At 36.2% G+C, this 22154-nt stretch overlaps 1 protein-coding gene across 1 annotated transcript in view; it reads right to left on the bottom strand.

Annotated features, from left to right (window-relative positions):
* LOC113234950 (protein groucho-like) overlaps positions 1–22154 on the bottom strand; it is an 82098-nt gene that overhangs the window by 47825 nt on the left and 12119 nt on the right. The window contains exon 4 of the mRNA XM_026470477.1: positions 20379–20423. Coding sequence (XP_026326262.1) covers positions 20379–20423 — 45 coding nt within the window. The remainder of the gene's footprint in view (positions 1–20378; positions 20424–22154) is intronic.

Below are 22154 nucleotides of genomic sequence, written 5' to 3'. Positions count from 1 at the left end.
AATATTTCATGTAATTTGTATTATTTTTATGATTTTCATGTGACAAAAGCACTATGGCCGTATGATCGCATGTGGCTTTATTTTAGCAGGGGCTACGACACAGAACTAAGAAATTGTGAGTACAACTAAGTAAATAACTTTATACTGTCTATATTCTAAATTACGTTCATTCATGTTAAAGGGGGTAATATACATATAACCTGACATTGCTCTGTGGTCTATAAAGTATTGCAGTGTTTTATTTCCTCTTCAACTACAATCTTCAAATAAATCTTGCATTAACTCGAACCCAGGACATAGATTGAAAAAAAATCCTAATTTCTACGTTAAGGCGGGTTCGCGAACATGTAATATGGTATAGGTACAATCTTAATTGTATCAAATTAATTTCAAATCAACCATATTGTGATAATATGATAAATAGGTCTACTGTGTTCCATGCCGTGTGTATGGTGTTACCGGGTCCACTGAAAATCAGCGTTGTAACACTTTTAGTGAGATGATAATGGGCTGAGTAAGATAACGGATACCGTATTAGCACAGCGCACACTCTATTATGGTATTTTTCTTACATAATTTATGTAACTGTAATTGTTTTACGGAACACATTCTTTCTTTCTTTCTTTCTTCCTCTTCTTTTGGTAACAATGCAAAGCTTACGATATTTACGATACATACTACATTTCGTAGCAGTCGAGCTCATTGTGAAAGAGATCGTCCAGCGAATTACTGCCACCTTACCTATTTCTGCCGCCAAGCAGTAATGTCAGCATTACTGCGTTCCGACTTAGAAGGGCAAGAGTGCTGGTGAAATTACAGGCACATGGGACTTGTCAACTTATGTCTCAGGGGTCACCCTGAGACATAAGTTGACGTTGGGCACTGCCTTAGGCAGTGCCCCTAAGATCTTTGCGATTTAAAGCTCTGAGTGGCACTGCAACTGTTATGGACAGGCGTGTAGCTTACCATCAGGCGCACGACTTGTTCGTACCGTCACGTGGTATTATAAAAAACATACAAGCCAACATACAATGATTCTATTCGTGATTAGGAATCACATGGCAACTGAAAATACTCTACCCAATAAAAACACACTATAGTAAATAACCGACAGACATGTAATGACAGTAATACACATGTTAAATTGCATAGAAGTAGCCTGTACAATTTGCGGGTTGCGGTATTACTATGATTCATTGGCGTTGGTTAGTCAGTAGTGTGAACTGTAATATGAAATGTGGTTTAGGTATTTCTGTCCAAAGAATGTTGACGATTATGCGTAAAAAAATGTATGGTGAACATTTTGAGGATTATTTTAGTTTAACTAGACCCGAAGTCTTTATTGTCATGCTCGCAACCTACATGTGCCATGTAACCACACTCGCGCTCATGACTCTGAAATTTACCTACCTACATTTCTTTTGGAAACTCATACGCCTACAAAATGATAATTTCTGTAACAACAAATAATAGTACACGATTTGAGTATACTTTACGAATTCTATTCTTGTAAGTACTACAGACAAGGAGCACATAACGTGTCCAATTTCCATCAGTTGTAAACAAAACCATCCGTCCACCCGTGCACCAGCGCTTATTTGTGCAGCTAGTTTGCTCTGCGCTGTTTACCACGTCGTTGGAGTCTGTTTCGCTAGTACATCGCCAAATATGGACATTTATACATTTAAGTTATGTCCTTAAATAGATCTGATTTTGTGTGAATCAAGTTGATAATTAGACTTAGATTATTAAGTAGGTATTGGTAAAAAGCGCGTATCTGCACCAAACACAGGAGATGGATTTAACGTTATTACTTTGTTATTTCAATGGCTACGACTTTCATATTTGCACAGTAAGCATTAATTTATGTTGTCTACGGACTCATAACAATAGATTCCCATAAATCACGCTAATTTGGTTGTCACGACGTTTACGCGGATTTCATTTGGCGACTAAATTACCGAAATGGAGACTCTTAACCAAATGGCAGTTATGCGTAATTGCACTATCCCCGACTCTGTATAGAATTTTGACAAATAAAAAAGGTTACCTTTAGTTAGTACCTTTACTTTTAAGAGATAGTAGACATTATTACATAAATAAACATATAGAACCATTGTTACGTCAATCAACAATGCTCCTTGACAAAGTTAAGACTAGGTTAAATAAAATATGCGTAAAATATTATAAATATCCTTATGCGTATAATATAGATTTTAGCAACAAACATAATTAATTAATTATAATGGATTAGGTACTTTTAAAATATAGTGGTTATGACTACTAAGTTAAAAACAATAGTGTTTTTAATTTTTAATGATAAATATTCTCAAATAAATCAATATTGAAAAAGGTTAATTTGTTTAAATCAAATAACGTGACGTATGTGCTTACGTTGCCAATAAATGTGTTTTACCAGCAAACACAATTATTATCACCAAAATTAAAATATTATCATTATCAATGTTGCGTATTCACTTACATTGTAGCTGATTGTAGTATACTTACATACAAATGGTGATTAATTTATTTAACAGAACATAAATTAAAGCGCTTCATTTCCTATGGTGATGTCACTTCGCACAAGAAAATTAATTTGTATTTATTTTGTTCATACAATGCACGTTAATTATGTATTGTATCTGTATATTTGTATATCAGCTGTGTATTTGAGTGTGTCGTCAATGAATTTTATTACGCAAATGGAGTGGTTATTGTGAAATAAATATGATTTTTATAGTGCCACCAATCACTGTGAATGAAGTATTCAAGATGGACTATTTTGTGTACCAACGTGTGCGCTGCTTTTTCTAATTTTTTTATGAATTAGTGTATTGTTCTTTTAATAACTGTAATGTTGACGTATTCGTAACAAATGTCATATTTATAACAAAATGTTTGAGGTTTTCCTTTCATGTGTTAAGAGCCATTCGGATAAGTATAAGATAGACGGAACTACAGATTGAATACTTTAATAATAGCGTTGATAGATCGATTCGAGATATCTTTGAGTTCTTGAAGATATTATTTATCTGGTTTATTCTTACTTTTTCAGCTACTACGTCAATCCGAATTTTGTTTTGATTACAAAGATTTACTTGTCACGAAAGCATTACAAAGATGTAAGATAAAATTTTACGTAAAGAATTAACTTATCGTCCCTGTTAGTACGACTTGACGAACATTAAGTATGTTTTTGGGTAAATTAAAAATAAGGCTCTCGTTTTATAACATTTGAGTTCAGAACAGGGTGGTTTGCATTAATAATATATTAGACAACTGGTTGATGATAACACCATCTCAGTCAGCCGTGACCATGAGATTGTAAAATGACCGAAATATTTGTTTGTTCGAAAAACCAAATATACGCGATTTAAATCCGATAAAAAATAGTTTCATTTCAAATTAATAATCAACAAAAATTATAAGTATATCTATTATTAAATTTATATTGAATTGATATTCAATTATTTTTGTGATATTAGTCCACCAGTTTGTTACAATTATTAATACAAAGGTTGAACACTTAAAAAAATACCTTCGATCCGGCCGGATTCGAACCGTGCAAGACGCCCAAACTAACTAAGCCCCGGAACAAACCAGCGGACCTCACGAATTTTTCTATGTGCTTGTTGTCGGATCTTTGTATTTAGTTTATCAACGACTTTTTAGCCATAGACCCAACTATGAGAAATCTATGAAAGTATTTAGTTAGTATAGCCATTATTGTTATAAGGAATGGAATAACGTCTAATCTACTAAGTCTAATAATATAATATACTACGTGAATTAGTTCGACGTGTTAGTTGCAGTTTCAAACAGCAAACAATATTTTATCGAACAATGATGTATAGAGTGCAATCAGCTTTACGGTTGGTGCGTCGCATTGGACACAGAGAGGGCGGGTAGAGTTTGTGAGTTTACTCATCGAGTTTGTTCAGGCTGTTTGTACAGCGCTTATTGTCCGTCCGCCGGCGATGGCCGTCAGCCGCACCGTGAATATTGTTTAATTTGTTACACGCTTAAAATAGGAAACGGCTCTCGAGCGGAATTTTATGCGCCGAGCTTTGTGAATATTCACGCCACGGTTACATTGGTCACACTAGTTTACGAATAGCTCGAATTCTAACAAAAACACTCAATGTTAACTACCGTACGCCGCGGTCGTGTTGTCGGTTTGACATCCTAGAAACACTTTGATGTTTCGTCAGCCTTTGACTTTCCTAATTTACTATGTCGTTACACAGCTTTAAACAGTTTAAAGTTATTTAGAAGCGAAATTTACGGGTATGTAGTAAATTGTGTTTCACAATTTCTCGCAAAACAGTGTAACGTTTCTGTGTGGCCGGAGGTGGCGGGTGCGGGGGGTGCGGAGTAGTGCGGCTCGGGCGGGCGACCGCGCGACCGCAGCGCCGCGGAGAACCGCAGCCGCCCGCCCACTCCCACTGTGCCCCTGTGAGCGAGAACCGTAAGCCGGACCTGTCTTTACGCGCGATGTGTGACTTGTCGAGGGTTGGGTTTAATTAAAAATATTGTTAAGTTATTATATTACTTAAGGGGATTGCCTGAGGGATTTGTTTACCCCGTTGATTATCAGCCTTAAGTTTATGTAAGGTTTTGAATTTTAAAACTCTAAATTGAGTTACATGGATGATAACAAAAATTTATTAAGTCACGAGCTTTGAAATGTCTATTTTTATTACAGTGTCACAATTTAACACTAAAACAAGTTCGGATACAATAAAAGCTTAGTAAAGTTTCGCGTTATAATAGGTGGCCGGTGACAAAGGGTACAGCTTTATACAGGGTTAAAATCCGACGTTTATAGCTATTTATTCGCGTTGAATTAGCCATTAGAGCTGGCGTGTGGCCGTGGCGATGGCGTGGCTATGGCGATGACTATGGCGATACATGGCGGTGTTTGCTGAACTAACGACATCGGTGGCGCCACACGCAAACATAACACATGTATGTACACTTGGAATAATTAGTACAGGATGTTAGGGAATTATTTTATTTTCGAATGAGTTTATTCTGTACGCCGATTTTCAAAATATAAAACAATAATTTCAAATGGCTTGAAACGGCCAAAATAGCACATTGTTAATGAAATTAAATAAAGTTTTTTAGATAGGATATGTAACTATTTTTTGGGTTTAAATTTTTATTTATATTTTTTTTTTTCAAACAAACCAAAGTTTCGAGCCCTTTACATGTCTCATGGTCACGGCTGACAGGCGAAAAACCTAAAAACAGTATGCAGTTTTTTAGACTAAAAAGCGTCACAATCCCTAAAATCCCTTTTAGACGTAGTCAAACAGTTATACACGTCTCTAAGTTAAGAGTCGATACTACCGTATCTCGAATAAATACTGTTCATTTTGCTTGGGTCGAGCGGCAGGGACACTGGCTTTATTTCAACATTCATTTTTTTACAAACGAATTTGAAGTCGTTTGGAAAATATTATATCGTACACTACGAGGGTCATGCCAAAAGAACTTAGATACTCTTTAATCACTTGTTTGATACTGGCAAGTTATACACCGTCGTAAAGGCAGGTTATTTGCTAATAAATTTGAAAATGGAACCCGTCTTAAATTGAATTCTTTTTAATTTATTTTATTATTTTTTATTTTTTTAATGGAGCTCTCTCGACGTGATTTTCTGTTATGATTCGTTATGACTACAAAACAGGTTTAAAATCGCAAGACTGTTTTGAACTTTTGGTGAACCTGTTTGTTCACGAGTTACAGTTCTCAATTGGTTTGCGGAATTTAAAAGTGGACGGGGAAGCTTTGAAGATGAGGTGAAAACAGGGCGGCCGCCAACCGCGGTTACTCAAGAAAACGTTCAAGCTGCCGAAAAAGTAAATCGTGAAAACAGACGAACTACATATGTAGAGCTTGAGCGAAAACTGGGCATAGGATCAGCAGCATCGCAAACTATTATTCACGGACAACTGTCACTCCATAAACGTTGTTCGAGTTGAGTTCCGTGTGGATTTTTGCAAATTTATGATAGATAAATTCGACGCTGGGGAAAAAAAGTTTATGATATACTGACAGGTGACGAAACATGGTTATATAACTATGATGCTGAAACAAAACGATAGTCCACTGTATGGTGCTTTGAAGATGAGCCGACGCCAACGAAAAGTCGTCGTACACGAAGCACACAGAAACAAAGGGTCGCCTCGTTTTTCTGCATGACGGGACATATTGCTACTGTAGTGCTAGAGGTTTAAAGGACAGTTAACTCCGAATGGTATATAACAGTTTGTGCCCTAAAAGTCTTGTCAGCTTGATGTGACAAACGGCCGAAGTCATAAATCGGCATCTCCGGCATCACGACTACGCCGCTCCGCACACTTCTGCTAAAACGCTCGACTATTTTCATTAAAAAAATGTATCTATCCTGCCGCACCCGCCATATTCCCCTGACCTAGCACCTTGTGATTTTGACTATACTCGATGTTTTTACCTCTTTTCAAAAATTTAAGAAAAATTAAAAGGCAAGCGGTTTGAAAGCAAAGAAGATGTCTTGGCTGCTTATAACTGGGAGATTTCCGAGATGTCTAAAAAAGAGTGGTCATCGATATTTTCCAAGTGGTTTAGATGAATGGAAAAGTGTATACGTGTTCATGGTGAATATTTAGAAAAAAAATCTATACCTGCAATAAAGAATAAAATTTATAATTTTTGAAAATCTAATTTCTTTTCATATTCAATAGAACACGTATATGGTCATGTGACTCTCATGTGTTTGTGATTTTTTCTATAGTGAAAATTTTTACAAATCGTGTTTTCACACCGTATATTAAACAGTGTATATATCCTCAATTTTACTACATAATTTTTTCCGTGATTGATTTAACACTTTCACTGTTAGCGACTCTTACCCTTCATACAACTGAATTTAACCTTATTTTTTAACAAACTTTTGATTTTGATTGAGAAATAGTTAGTTAGTCATGTGATGTATATTGTATTAAGTATATTCATATTGAGAGAAAATTATGTATCATAATTATTTATAAACTTTTACTTTTGCTGGTAATTATTCTGAACCCAGCTCTTCAGTCGACTGGTAGAGGATGCCTCATCGCATTAAGTCCGCTATTTGTACTATTTTATGTGCAATAGAGTTTAAATAAATAAATAAATAAAAAATAGATACAGACGCCGAGGTCGATGTTTCCCACAAATAATAATATGCCTTTCACCGCCTATAATTTAATATGTTTAGCGTAGACATAATAGGATAAGCACTAGGTTGCTGACTTGACTAAGCTGTCTAAAGTACTGTAGGGCTAAAGCGGTCACGACCGCGGATTGACGCGAGTATATTACCAACTCTATTATCGACATGCTGTGAATTTCTTAGGTATGTAGATAATTTGTAGGGTGAGTAATACGGATCTATATCTTATCTAACTTTACCTATTTCTACCGCCAAGCACGTTTCGGTTTTGAAGGGTAAGGGTGCTGGTGAAATTACAGGCACATGGGACTTACGTCTCAGGGCGACTGGCGCAGTGACAGTGCCCCCTCAGATCTTTCCGCTTTAAAGTTCGGAGGGGCACTGCAACTGTTATGGACAGGCGTGTAATTTACCATCCGGCGCACGACATATTCATCTCTTCACTTGGAATCATAAAAAAATGTATCTACAAGAATTATAAGAATACGAAATAAGCTCTCATCCCAACACACCCTTAACAAAGATTACATACACATCATACTGCATTATCTTGGTTTCGGTTGTAAAAGTTAAAGCAAGGCCTATCAGCTAAGAAAAGAGAAGAAAATTGCCAGGCGACCACTCTTAGGTCCTAGTATTACCTAGGTCTCAAACTAGGGTATTCCCTGTACTTTGTGTACCAGGGCAACAGAATACACTTCGGGACATCTCTCAAGCAGAGGCCGTGGGTTCGGATCCGGACTCGCACCTCAGAATTCATAAAATTGGGTCTCCGCGGCAAGGTGCCGAAGATGCTGGTAGCGTTTCCCCTTTGTATGGCTATGCTAATGCGATGGGCAAGGTAGCTGCCAGCCCTTGGGTTTTTCAAACAGTCCATTAATTTGAAATTTACTAGTTTTTCGGTCAAGAAAAACATCGTGATGAAACCTGCACGTAAATAAAGGTGCACACAACCTTCGAAAATCGTGTAAAGTCCCTAACTCGCATTGGGCCAGCCTGGCACACTATAGTCTAAACTAGAGTTGTCGCGAATATCAGCATCCGCAGATAATCTGCGTGAATTAAAATATCCGCATCGATGCTGATATTCATTGCGGATGTTCGAATTGTGACATGACTTAAAAGGCACACTGGAATAATTTATAAACCTTCCAGAAACTGGAAGCCGAAAAAGTAGCTCAGCTGTTGTTATTAAAATATAACTTTAAAAAAAGTTTATTACAATGCCAAAGACAATAGAAACCTTTTTCAAGTAGATACATTCAGAGAGGATGTTCATTTTTTCCACGAGTTTTTTTAAATAGGTACCTAGGGTACCAGCTTCCGCTGATGTGTAAAAAACCTGCATCAGCAACGACCCTGATCTAAACACTCGCCTCAGAGGAGATCCATGCCCAGCAGTGGAACGCGTCTGTTCCCACACCGAGGTCACCGCTCTTACCAACATAGCCACACATCGAGTCAGCAGATCTTACAATCTTATCAATATTAATACTAATAATTGTTTATCCACTTCTTACTTTGTACAGTCATCCCCAGTGCAGTGAGCTGGCCAGAAAGAACCCCAAGACCTATTTAATAGTCTACTCCTTAATCTGCAAGGTAAATAACAGGGATGTGTCTATCTAAGCTCACTATCAACTCGATGCACACTTATTCACCTCGATTCATTGCCACCCTGAACCACTAAAGTAATTTGGCATTCAAGTTATTAAATAGTTTTTTATCTATACCTAACGTTATTGTGTCTGTACTTTATCAATACTTAATTTCGTTGCCTTCATGATTCCTCTAAGGTGAAAGTATTTATACATAATCCACCAAAATGCGAGAAATTTTGTTTCAATAAAACATGTAACTAATAGTAATAACTTTCCATTCGACTATTGGCGAGGAGCCTCTTATAAGGCCTAAATTGGACAATAAAGATGAACCATTTGCATTCTATACTCTCTACAACCCCAGAATACAATTACTTTGTATTCATTTTGTAACGTTCTGTGAATCAGCCCACACCTATTTCATAGGGTATGTGAATCCCATAATGAAACTTTGTCAATTACTGTTTGAATAAGCAATGTTCTAAAGATATTATTACTTCGGTTATACCGCTAGATGGCATTGATCAATTTTGAATCGTTTCCTAAATCGCGGTTGTTAATTTTCCCTTGGCCAATTAATAAGGAATTCATGTTTTTGTGATATCAGAGTACATACTACGATATCGCTTAAAACATTACTTCTTCTCGTGACTGCTAGTGTATTTTATACAATGACGAAACAAACGTGCGCCTGGTGATAAGTGACACGCCTATCGATTACAGTTGCAGTGCCACTTAAGCTTTAAATCCGAGGGGCACTCCTACTGCTCCCGTCACGTTCAAACATAAAGTTGGCAAATCTTATATGCATAGGCATATGAGATTTGTCAAAAACTATAGAGTTTCACCAGCAGCCATATCCTATAAAACCGGAACGCAGTAATGCTCACATTCTACTTAGCGGCAGAAATAGGTGGAGTACTTACTTAATAGTTACTAGTAATGAACTGCTTTAATTACACAGTACGTGTAATAATATAGTGTGATAGTACTCGTAATTACGTCCTATGTATTCAATAATCAGTTGGTTTATTTAAGCAAAATTTAAATAAAGAATGCAGACTTCAAACCAATTAAAATTGGATGAGTTCCGTCATGGTATTTAATATGCAAAATACGTGTTAATTTAATATTATTGTTTTTACCCGCTAGTTCGAAGACGGGAACATTTTTTCTTTTTAAAACAGCTAATTAACTGTTTTTGTGCTATGTTACCGTTAATACAACGTGCCGAAAAATATGTTTAAATTATATTGAAAATTTATTTGAATCTGTTATCATTTTATATTATGATAAGTAACTTAAAAGTAACAGGATTCCACGATATTTCAATTGCCTCAAAAAAAGTTTTTAATTTATTGTACTATGTATGTTTTTCTCGTATGCTTATTCTAGTTGAAGATTAAAATAATTAAAAATAATGTATAATAGAAATAAATTATACATTCCATGTACCTACTTTATTTACTAAAAACCGGCCAAGTGCGAGAAAAACTCGCGCACCAAGGAGTTTATACTTAAGTGATATTTTAATTTAGTTTTTCTTTAAAAAACATATCAGTTTTTTTGCAAATATTCATTTTATATTTCCTGTGATTGTATACAAGACAGTGCTGAAAAATTTCAAATTTTGCGGTTTATAATCTTGGTGAAAAGGGGGTATTTTTGGTACAAACAATTTTTCAGGAAGTCAAACTACCATGAAAATTTACATCATGAATAAGTATTTTGAATATATAAATTGAGCTCTTTTATATGATACCCACTTGACCTAGTTGATCCAGTTTCTAATTTCGGATTACGCCAACATTTAAAAAAAATATAAAACGTTTCTTAAATTCTTTCTCCTAGGACAACCAAGATATAACTACTACGCAGAATTTCAAGATGACAGCATTTGTTTCTACGAAAAAGGGCAATGACGTTTAAATCCTTTTAACTTTTAACAATTTAAGTAGCATCGTTTAATTTTTTGCCACTTCGGTTCCGAACCCTAAAAAGAACTCCCATGATTTAACTGGAAACAATGAATTAAAGAAATTGTGTTCGTTAAGCTGCGAATTCTCACCGGGTAACATTTTTCTGTAACCGTTACAAATGCACGGAATTTTACGGTGCTCTGATAATTATCAGGAAACGAGGTACCGAAAGGTAAATTATAGAAGTTACTAAGGTAAATTGTAATTTTCTAATTTTTTAAAGTATTTTCTAATTTTTTAAAGTATTTTTTAATTTTAATGGTTGTGGATGTACGAAAAAATAACGAAAAAAGTCGTCTTTTGTCAAGAGACCAAGTTGCTAAGTATTCGTATGACTGTACCTAATATCGTATATCTCGTCACTAACGGTCGTAATATTTTTGTCACACATGAGAAAGACGCAATGTTTCCAACAAGACTAAAGCAAATGTTGCTAGACAAAAGATAAAAAGTAGCTTGTCGATACATTGTCGTTTTGATTTCATCATGTATCTTTGTTTTAAATTCCTCAAGTGTCGAGTGTTTATTGAACGGAAATGAGAATTATTTTTGTAGTTTATTTTAAAGTATGACTTTCAGTAATTGTAATTAAATATAGATAAAGAATAAAGAGGATTAATTGTGCATTTTATCAAATGCTTATCAATATATTAAGGTAGAACGATGATTAAGAGGATTACAATTTATTATTTATTTATTATTGATTATTTAAAACATTAAAATGTATGTTTTCGCTCAGCGCTCGACATGTCCATTGGATAAAATAAATTAGTCACGTGTCCTCGAAATCGTAAGAAAAGCAAAGAAAGTGTGAAGACAAGAATTGGACGTTCAGTCTCACACTCGAGCGTCTTCTCGAATATTAGAGTTAAACGTAAAAAAGGAACGGTATTTTATTTAATTTGTTTACTCTCGAGGATATTCTTTAGACGTTTTCTATTAAAATTGTCCAGCGGTGTTAAAAAACAGACTTTTAATCAGTACATAGTACTAAAAAAACTGACCTCAAAAGTACGTGGAATTACATCTATTTTATTGAAATATGGGGACGTTTAGTTCGCCACTATACAGGACTTGACACAGGAGATAATAAAAATCGGTTCTCACTGCTCAAAGTATATTGAGAGAGAAAAACGCCTTGAATTGGAGAATAGCAAAACCAAGCATTAAATTAATTGCTATTTAAGTAAAATTTAGGTGCTATTCATAAAAATGAATGTTCATGCGTGCCACCCTTAGATGTGGATGATTTTCTTCAAAATGAAATGAGACCAATATTGAGGTACCCTCTTTGCAACAAAAAAAGAATCATGAAAATCGGTTCACAAATACCGGAGTTATCTAACATACATACAAAAAAAAACAGTCGAATTGAGAACCTCCTCCTTTTTTTGAAGTCGGTTTAAAAAATAAATTTAAAATTTTTTTATATTATTTTCATAAATTTTAAAAAACAGTGGAAGAGACACCGCGTGGCTCAAGAACGCTACAGTACCAATCTAGTAAGCGACACTGTGTCTTATAGAACAGATTGGAATCTATTATATAAAAAATACAATAAATATGTTTTTATTCAAAGAGTTTAAAAAACTAATATGTAAAGAATGATGACGAAATTATTGTTTAAGTTGAACAATAATTCATCCAGTCCAGTCATCAAATTAAAACGTAATGTAGCGTAATTTAGAATGTTTCTTTGTAAAATTAAAAATAAGGTATTTACTTAATAACTTTTGTAACTATAGCGAAAAAATAGGGTGGTTTGCATTAATATTAGACATAACTGGTTGATGACTGTACCACCTTAGTCAACCGTGACCATGGGACCTGTAAAGGGCCCGAAATGTCGGTTTTGTTTGAAAAAACAAATATACGCGATTTAAATCCGGAATAGTTTCATTTCCTATGTGTAACAATCGTGAAAACCTAAGAACTCGATTTGAACTGGGTGTTAGATGTTATTAAGGCAATTTTACCGCTAAGTTTTCCAACGGACTACATCTAAATTATAACATACATAGCTGAGTAAGGCATGCGATTATCACTCTTAGAACAAAATGTTCACTTGTTTATATCGTTTATTCATTGTAAAAACAATCATTTTTATAATCAATTAATAATAACTGAACCTATAAGTATCAACCTATACATACACGGGGCAAAGCGTTCCATAATTCATCAATTTTAAACACTGTAGACTTTAATACTCTGGATATTATAAACCGGAAGGTATGTCAGCCATGTTTTTTTACATAAGTGGGGCAGGAACGTTTAGTTTTTCGAATGGACACATGTTTTCTTTTTTACTAAGTGCTTTTCGGAAAAACCCCAGAATCGTTTTTATCAGTTCACATTAGCCCTCTACTGAAACAAAGGGTCCCCCAAGGATCAGTATAAGCCCTATCTTTTATGCTACAGGCAATAATCTCGAGCTGTGATCAAAAATTTACACTGCGTCTTGTTTTTAATATAAAGACCCTATTCACACCAGATGAGACGTGACTGAACTTATTCCGTAGCTAAGTAAGACTTAATTAAGTATGCTAAATGCGGTACGGGCTTCAATAGTTGATGCCTCGCCATTATGGAGTCGGCTTGTTTATTATTCAATGTGTCATCTGCTGCAATTATCATGCTGTAGTGCTGCTCTTCAATATTCAAAAGTTATGGATAGGGGTAATGTAATGAAATGTTGTATGGTTTTAGTGCTGACAGCGCTAAGAAATTATTTTTGTTGACAAATGCTGATGTGTAATGCGTTTTCTAGAAGGTATGATGACAAAAAGTAGACATCGAGTTTTTAAGCTTTCGCGATTGTTACACATTTGAAATAAAACAATTTTTCTGATCTAAATAGCGTATATTTGTTTTTGTTTTTTCAAACAAACCAACATTCTGGTCTCTGTATCGAGTTTGGCATTACGAAACGTTGAAATGTGTTAGAAAAAAAACAACCAGATTTAGATCCGAAAAAAACAATTTCATTTCCAAGAAGAAGGTACTTTATTGCCAACGCTCCGTTCTTAATTAATTTATAGTTTAAATTATCAATTAATTAAATTTAAGGAATATCATTAGAACGTGTTGTGTAGCTGTGTAAATAATTATTAATTTGTATTTCGGAATATGTTAATTAATTATCATATTTCAGCGCAGAGCACTTACATTAACAATGCTAGAATAATCGTTCGTAGAACAATAGAAAACGTACATAGTACCAACATAGCCATAAAATCGAAAGAACAATTTAAAAATGAAAACAAATGAAAGGGAAAAGATTTCCCTCGTAGCCTAGCCAGATTTGATCCCCAATTTTCTCTTTTAAGTCCTAAGCATTTAATATAAATTCCATGACGACCCTCTTTGTAGCTCCCTAGCGATATGAATTAATATTCTATACAGCTGGTATAAAGCGCGACCCCTCCGAATGTTGCCGATGAGACGTCACGTGCGTTATAAACGCGTCAGATTTACTAGTCATTTTTTGCATGGAGTTTTATCATGCACTTGATTATACAATGAAAATAATAGTAATATTAAAATGTAAGCGAAAACAGACGTAAATATCGAATAGTTGACGTTGTTAAAGCTTTTAGCGTCGATTGAAAATACAGAACAAACAATAAATGTATCAGAACAACTGATGACATTTTAAACGCAAAATCGTGCGCAGTCCCAATATATAATTTTCTGTGTCAATAAAAATAAACAATAAAAACGAACTCCAACATATAAATCACAACACAAAGTTAATAAAAAACAAAATTGTTAGCAATTTTACTCTTTTAAAATGGACGAACAAATTCCAATTAAACCTTTTCAAAAGTTACTTTCTCGAAAACACTTTCCAACAATAAAAAATTACACTTCAATTTTCGTGCGGCGTATTGTAACAACTGTCAGATTGCGAGGGCTTCAGTCAATAGAGTGTAGCTCGGGCGGTACGGCCCCCCGTTTGTTACCCCTTCACCCTATTTGCTTTGTTTCACTCTATTTGAATAGAACAGCCCACCAACAGTACAACTGTTGCCTATTCCATGATATGTAAGCGAGATTTAATGCCACCAGTTTAATGTTCCCGTCTTATAAACGTGTCTAAGATTGTTAACGACATTTTATGGACTCCGTTAAATTATGTTACGTTGTTTGTTACCTTGTTTACTTGTTCAGCTCGAAAATGTATAATTGCTTTAACAATACAGTAACACGGCAACAAGTTAACCCAAAAGAAATTGTCGACGACACAATTAAAATAATTGCTGCTAACAAAATGCCGTTTGTTTTAGTATGCAAGGAAAACACTTCTACAAATACTTCAGCGAGTAGCGTTGTAATTTTACGGGCTATTACAGCGAATGGAAAACGAGTGAGTCATAGGCGTCGAGTTTACCAGTCGAATAGAAATCGTCTGTTTTAAATGAGGAGTCAAAGAGCGAACAAGCCGTCCATTATTCATGAAGCCGCTCGATGCAGCCGCCGGCGCAAGCCGCAGCCGTCACTACAAATCGAGTACTCGCATCAACGCAAACAGTTTCGAAATCAATATCCGTGTCTCAATCAGTGCAATTAAGGCCTGCACGGGGCCGTATTCAGTAATTAGTTTCGCGCCGCCGACGCTGGAGCCGGAGGGGCGAGAAATAAACGAGAATCACGTTAAACGAGCGCGGGGATCCGACAACTAACTACTGGAAACTCGCCCCCTTATACAGCCCGAGGCTAAAAATAATATTTCCTTATTAACTGTCAAATAATACTTTAGCATTGACGATGATAATACTTAATAACTAAACGTACGTACGATAAAAGATATAAAAACATCAATCGAAAGATAGACACTTGTAATAAAATCCAATGATGTATCACTACAGGAATAAGAACATGATAGCGAGATTAATGGGTATCAGATAGCTGGCAGCGAGCACATATTATTACGTTGTTTCATTGCGTGGTTTGGGCCAGCAATAAAACTGTTTATTAGTCACGAGTGTTCACGACCACGCATTACAGGGGAAAACTCGACGCGCACGAACATTGATTCAGTAAATTATTCGCCGTTTTTGATTAAATGAAACGTTAAGTCTGCAGAGCGAGCTGTGTGAGCGAATTTAATAAAGCCACGAGGGCGAATGCGCCCTATTTTTTCACATGGCGCACACCACGTCCCCTGGCGTTATAGGGGTCGAATTTGAAAACACAATTAGACTTAATACAGAGGTGATTGTTGGCGGGCGAGGGTCGCCAGCGAGGGGTTACAGCAAATCCTTTAATTTGGCTCCCCGATCAAATAATAAAGCGAGGGGCAGCGAGCGAGCGATATCGCGTTTAGTGGTTTTATTGCAAGCGCCATCTGCCGCGTGACGCACCCTGTAGATGGAGAGATAATTTCGCTTTTAAAGTGAGGGGCGACGGAGCGTTCATTGTGAGTTGTTGCGTTCGTTTAGACAATTTACAATGCTGTACATCCTGGTGTAGATGTTTGAGATAGTACGCCCATTATATGGGACCCTTCGCGACGCGACGACGGCTGCACGTTGATGTGAACACTCAGCGCTACTCGTAATTTGATAACGCCCCGGCACCGACACGCTACGGTACACTCTACCTATCTCCATTGTCTATAATTTAATAAATAACAACATGCTCTATAAACAACAATTAACGTTTATAGCGAGATATTAAGCATATCTCCGATCAAATTATAGCTCAAGTAATTATCCGACTTTGAGCGATTATTAAACAGATTAGATACAACAATTTTAATTACAACATAATTAAGATAAAACCGATCCTGTTTGATTTAACACTTAATCAGTAAAGTAATAAGGTTGAGGAAATTATGGTATTCGTAAATTGATGCGTTAACTTACACGTCTGAATTGATAAGGGCTAATTGTTAACATGCCAAGTAGATATCCTACGTGCTATTGGTACATTGCAAATACTGTTGTTTGATGGAATAAAGCTGAACGCAAATAGGATTAGAGGCTTAGAGGCAGTGAAATCCCCAGTTTCATTATAAATAGTAGGTAAGCAGATCGGCACGTGCTCTGTTTTTATCAATGAGAGCCGGCGGCGGCGGGTGTGACGCACCCCACTGCACAGAGAACGCCGGCAAACAAACCTCCTCCCGCGTATGAATAATTTGAGTACATCAAGGCTAGAGACGAGGGGCAGCCGACACGAAGTCGAAATAACCCTAAATTATTAAATTATACGCACAGCCACGGTCGCACTCTCAGATTGATTTTTACACTGTGCGTGATTCGAGTTAGATGTTGGATGCTTAGAGATTGAATTGCGTTACGTTTTGATTGCATTTCAATTTTGTTATGCTAATTTGATGTCGATTGACGGATGTCGTCAATTTCCGATTACTTTGACAAATTAATTAGAAACAGAAATTAGAATTTACATTTCCTTCTAATTTTTTATTTTTATTCCACAACAGGAATTTGACAAATTATTGGAAAACGCACTTTTTATTTTCGATTGTAATTATAAATATTCGAGTAGCGAATATAATATAATTAATGACGTGTCAAACGAACTCAAATAAAGAAATCAAAGAAGACAATGCTACATATTAGGTATTTAAAAGAGAAACCATTTGTCGGATGATGGTACTTACGTTTACTAGAATATTCAGCAATATTGTGTCAATGAAAAAATCTCTAAAATATTGAGAGAACCTATGTGCGTCATCTGTCGATGAGGCACGGCATCCCTCCACACCCTTCTAGAGAAGGGGGTGCTCGTAAACCTCGACAAAGTATTTTATCGGCACACACAGCCCTATTGTCTCCCCAGTGACACTTCATGAAATCACTCCACCGTTATTAATTTATTACATTTCAGCTATTGACTTTCATTATAACTCTTTTTTTATCGCTGTGTTAAGTGATGCGTGGGTTTGGGAATGTGTTATAAGAGTTATAAACGCTCCTAGGGTGTGTTATATGCTTTATGTCATTGTGATTACAGGCTTTTAGCTTGATTAAAACAGAGCACAACCCATAGACCGCTTCGTGCATTAAACCACATGCTGACAGCTTTAATGGCTCAATAACTCATTGTACAATTGTAAGGTGCGTTTAGCATATGTATAGATGAAAAGCATAAATACAATTTGCGTAGTCAACGACCGGTTCTAAACTCGGAAACTTTTGCAATAATCGACAGCGTGAAAGTCAGCTCGGGCGTGAATAATAGCTTCGCGCAGAACAATGAGTCTCCGTGTCGATACAGCCACACAAAGACGAAACAATCAATTCACGGCGTAAGTAGATGCGATTCGGCACGGCCGCACTACGCTCCAGCCCGCGACTAACAAAAGAAAATCTAAGCAATTAGTCGTCGTCAGAAAGAGCGGAAAACGCGCGTTAGACGCGGTCATGCCGTAACGCGGCGCGGTCACGACGCGAGCAGTCGTCGCGCGCACAACACGACACAAAATCGACCTTATTACCGAAACTGTATCGCACCACTTCTTTTAGACCGCCTACAATCATCAAAAAGATCAACCACGACCTTGAAACGTCACAAGTTCAATGGAACTTGAAAAAAAGCGTATCAGTTCCCAAAATTTCAATCTCGCTTTATTGAGTGTTTAACCCAAAACGATCGACGGTCACGCAACTAGTCAGAGAACAAGCGTGATACCGGAGAAAAACATAAAAACATTACTTGTTATTCTATTACGCTTACATGCAACAGTATAAAAGCGTTAACAAAGTCGGAGGGGTATTCTGGTTCTCGCTCGACTGAGCGTGTTAAGTGCTAATGTAATAATCCATTACAATGAAGCTCGGCAGTGTACGCTAAATAGCGCATTCAGGCATTGAGCCGGGGGCCGCCATCTGTCCGCCGCAGAAGCAAACAATGCGACCCCTCGTAATCACCCCTGCCTGCAAGTTCGCTAGACCCTAAACAAATATTGCACACTGCCGCCGGCTATACTATTTTGAGTATATCTTCAAATACAAATTAGATATATATACAAATATTCAATCAAGTACCTCACAGTTCCAGAAACCAATTGTCTTCGGTATCGTACTGATTCACGAGTAATATAGAAACAAAAGCCGTTTTTAAATATATTTTATAAAGAGCTTTTATGAAAACAAAGGTGGGAAGTGAATCACAACACGAGTACGAAAACAGGTGCTTCGCGTTAAAAATCCACGTGAGAATTATTAATGTGTGAAGCGAATGAGTGTTTCTTATTAGACGTTGGAGCGTTTTAAATTGATTTCGGCTCTGTTTTGAGGCCGTGTTAAAGCACGGTTATTATTAAAAACCGGGGTAGAGAGCTGGCGAGCGTAAAATCAACAGATTACGGAACCCTGCTCTCCCCTCTAATATAAGGAACCCTTGGCGCATGAAATATCTATTCGTAGCGATAGCTATTGTTCCTGCGGTCAGGGTTGTCGAGAATACGACCATTGCCTTTTATAACCTTTTTTTTTGTATTTAACGCGCAGTAAATCCCTCTTTGACTTTCGTGTGAATAGAAAAAACAACAAACTTTGAGGAGAGCAAAACGACTCCAAGATGCAATTTAATTATTATATGCAACTTGTGTTGTTAAACAGTATGTGTACTTTATACATTATTTGATTTTATGCACATAATTAGTAAACACTCATTTTGAACTAAGTTTTAAATTTGAAATTGAACAGAGTTTTAAGTTTAGCTGAACGTGGTTTATAAATCCATTTTTTTACAGCGTATGACTTAATGTTCTATTGTTGGTTACATAATAATTTATACTTTTATCTGTAGTTTGAATTGTTATTGTCAACCCTAACAGCGGTCCCCTTTTTGTGAATTCTACTAAGCGTCTCTAACTCATAGATATATTGTCTCCAGTCTCCACTTTAGTCGCGCGCATTAGGGGAGCTACCCCAGCTCTATTCCATTGAAATAAACGCCGTCACAACATTACTTCAACCGCCGCCCGTTCGGATTGTTGTGTTAGACAAATAATATTATTACTTTCCTACAAGCCATTAAACTAAATAGACAACTTAAAATCAAAGACCGCATTTGGAATATCGAAAACATTTAAAATTAGAAATTGAAAGAATCTGTTATTACAAATATTAGATAAACGGATTTGAATCTGTTTAAAAAGTGTATCAAAATTTTAAAATCAAAACGCCAACAAAGTGGACAGGTACAGCCTCCCCCTGAAACAAGGGGCAACGCTGGTCGGCGGCTGCCCCCGCCTGGAGCAACTGTCAAACAACTTTTATCCAACAAACAGGCGCAGCGTAATAACATGATATTTTTACTTTTATACAGCGTTTCCCTAAAGCGCCACTTCGCCGACCGCTACTAATAAAATTTCCCCCTATTTAATGTTTTACGATTTGTCGGAATGTGTAAACATTTTTCTTTACGATTAATAAACAAAAATTATGTAGAACCTTATTCATTCATGGATTCCCGTTGTTCTTTTAGCCTTTGGTTTTTTTTTAAAGTTTATACAACGCATGTGTTACAATGTCAAAGAAATTTTTTGCAATTGAACAGAGAACGAAATCCATTAATGAAATTAAATATTTACGACAAGATTAAAAATAAAGTAGTACATACCTGTTTGTGCATTTCCACATTGAGACCGTAAGACATTTCATAGTACTGAAACACAAATGTGACAAGTTAGAATATATTACAGTTGACAACAATGCGTGAAAATGTTAAACATTCGAAAGTGTGCCAGGGAAATATTTTGGCAGAGATTAGCTTCCTCAAATTATAGGAGGCGAGTGACTAAACATCCGCAGAAGCCGCGTTTGGACGGCAGCCAGAAGTGTTTCCGACACATAAAAATGCCCGCGAAAATTTCCTCTCGAGCGTATTAAAATAAATTGCGAGCGATTTGGCTACACTAAATCGTGATTCATGTTTGAATGGAACGAGCATGCGGGGATTAGTGCATGCCAAAATACCTATACATTTTACAAGGGAACATTGGAATTTTATCGCTCAGAAAACCAACTCGGAAAACACGTGTTTTCGGTATCATGTAAACGGAACAGACGTTTGTAGAACGCCGCGCCGAGCTGGTAAGTAATCGGCTGCGTAATAAATACATGACTTCATATGTATGGGACATTATGTTCTCTATGGTGAGATGGCGACATGTATAGAAACATATTGATACATTGCACTTACTTAACACGGGGCTACCTCTAAAGATATATTCACACGAACTGCATTCCGAGTGTGAGTTTTAAAATTGTAATGAACCATACAGTGCAAGTTTTTTGACGTCTATGTATTTTAATAATATTTTTTATGTGTTTTTTACTAAAATGACACTTATGTATTTTTTTTGTAATACTCCAGTACTTTGTGGTTATTATTGATACAAAGATTAAACAAAGAAAAATTCCGTTGGTTCAGCTGGCTTCAAACCATTGAATTTTTTCATGGGATTTTGTGTTGGGTCACTTACATTCTACAGGTGCGACAACTTGCCCTTGTAAACATTGCCTAATTACGACACTTACTCAGGGAAGGGACATTGTATTTAGGTTGTAATATTATGACATAAAATTCATTTTGCAGTTCAATTGCAGTCGGAATGCAGCTCGTTTTTATTACGCTCGTATGAACACAAAGAGCTTTATTATTCGGCCCTATCTTTTAATAATGATCGGGTGGGACTATTGGTTGTTAATAATAGTGATGCGGGTGTAACAAAAGGACACATTTATTGGCTTCACACTCGAACGCATTTTATAACTGGTAGGACATCTCTATTTGACCATTAAATTAATCCATCTATTTGAACCGTTAAATTGACTGTAAGGTTTAATTTACATTGCGGCGGAACGGAACGGAATTGAAGCGTCAATTACGTCGGAATCCTCGAGCATTCCAGCGACCGCATAAGAATACTGTTACAAAAATTGGCTTCCATTCCGTTCCGCCGCAATGTAAATTGAGCCTAAGAGTACAGTATTAATTTTTTACTATGTACTATTAAATTAATTATTTAAATTTCATTAATAAATATAATTATGTGGCAAACAATTTCACCAATTATATGGTGACCAATTAACTGTGAGTACAGTCGCCTGTAATTGAATGTGAACATGAAGCATTATTTGCAAATGTTTAATGGATCAAATATTGTAATAATTCGACAAATGATTAAGATTATTCCGTTTTTAATTTTGCTACTTGTAAACAATGGCATGCAGGCGACTGTATTGGGAGTACCATACAGTGCTTAGTAACAATAAGTTCAGATTTAATCGGGAATCGAACCCAACCCCTTCTCGAATGATACTCAAAGGGTCGTATTCTAGAACTCTAATCAATGCTCAAGTCAGGATTTGAGCAGACTTGAGTATGATTTCA

The sequence above is a fragment of the Hyposmocoma kahamanoa genome, unplaced genomic scaffold (assembly GCF_003589595.1).
Source record: "Hyposmocoma kahamanoa isolate Upper Pololo Valley unplaced genomic scaffold, ASM358959v1 86, whole genome shotgun sequence".
NCBI classification, from domain to species: Eukaryota; Metazoa; Arthropoda; class Insecta; order Lepidoptera; family Cosmopterigidae; genus Hyposmocoma; species Hyposmocoma kahamanoa.
This window is presented reverse-complemented; position numbering and strand designations above follow the sequence as displayed.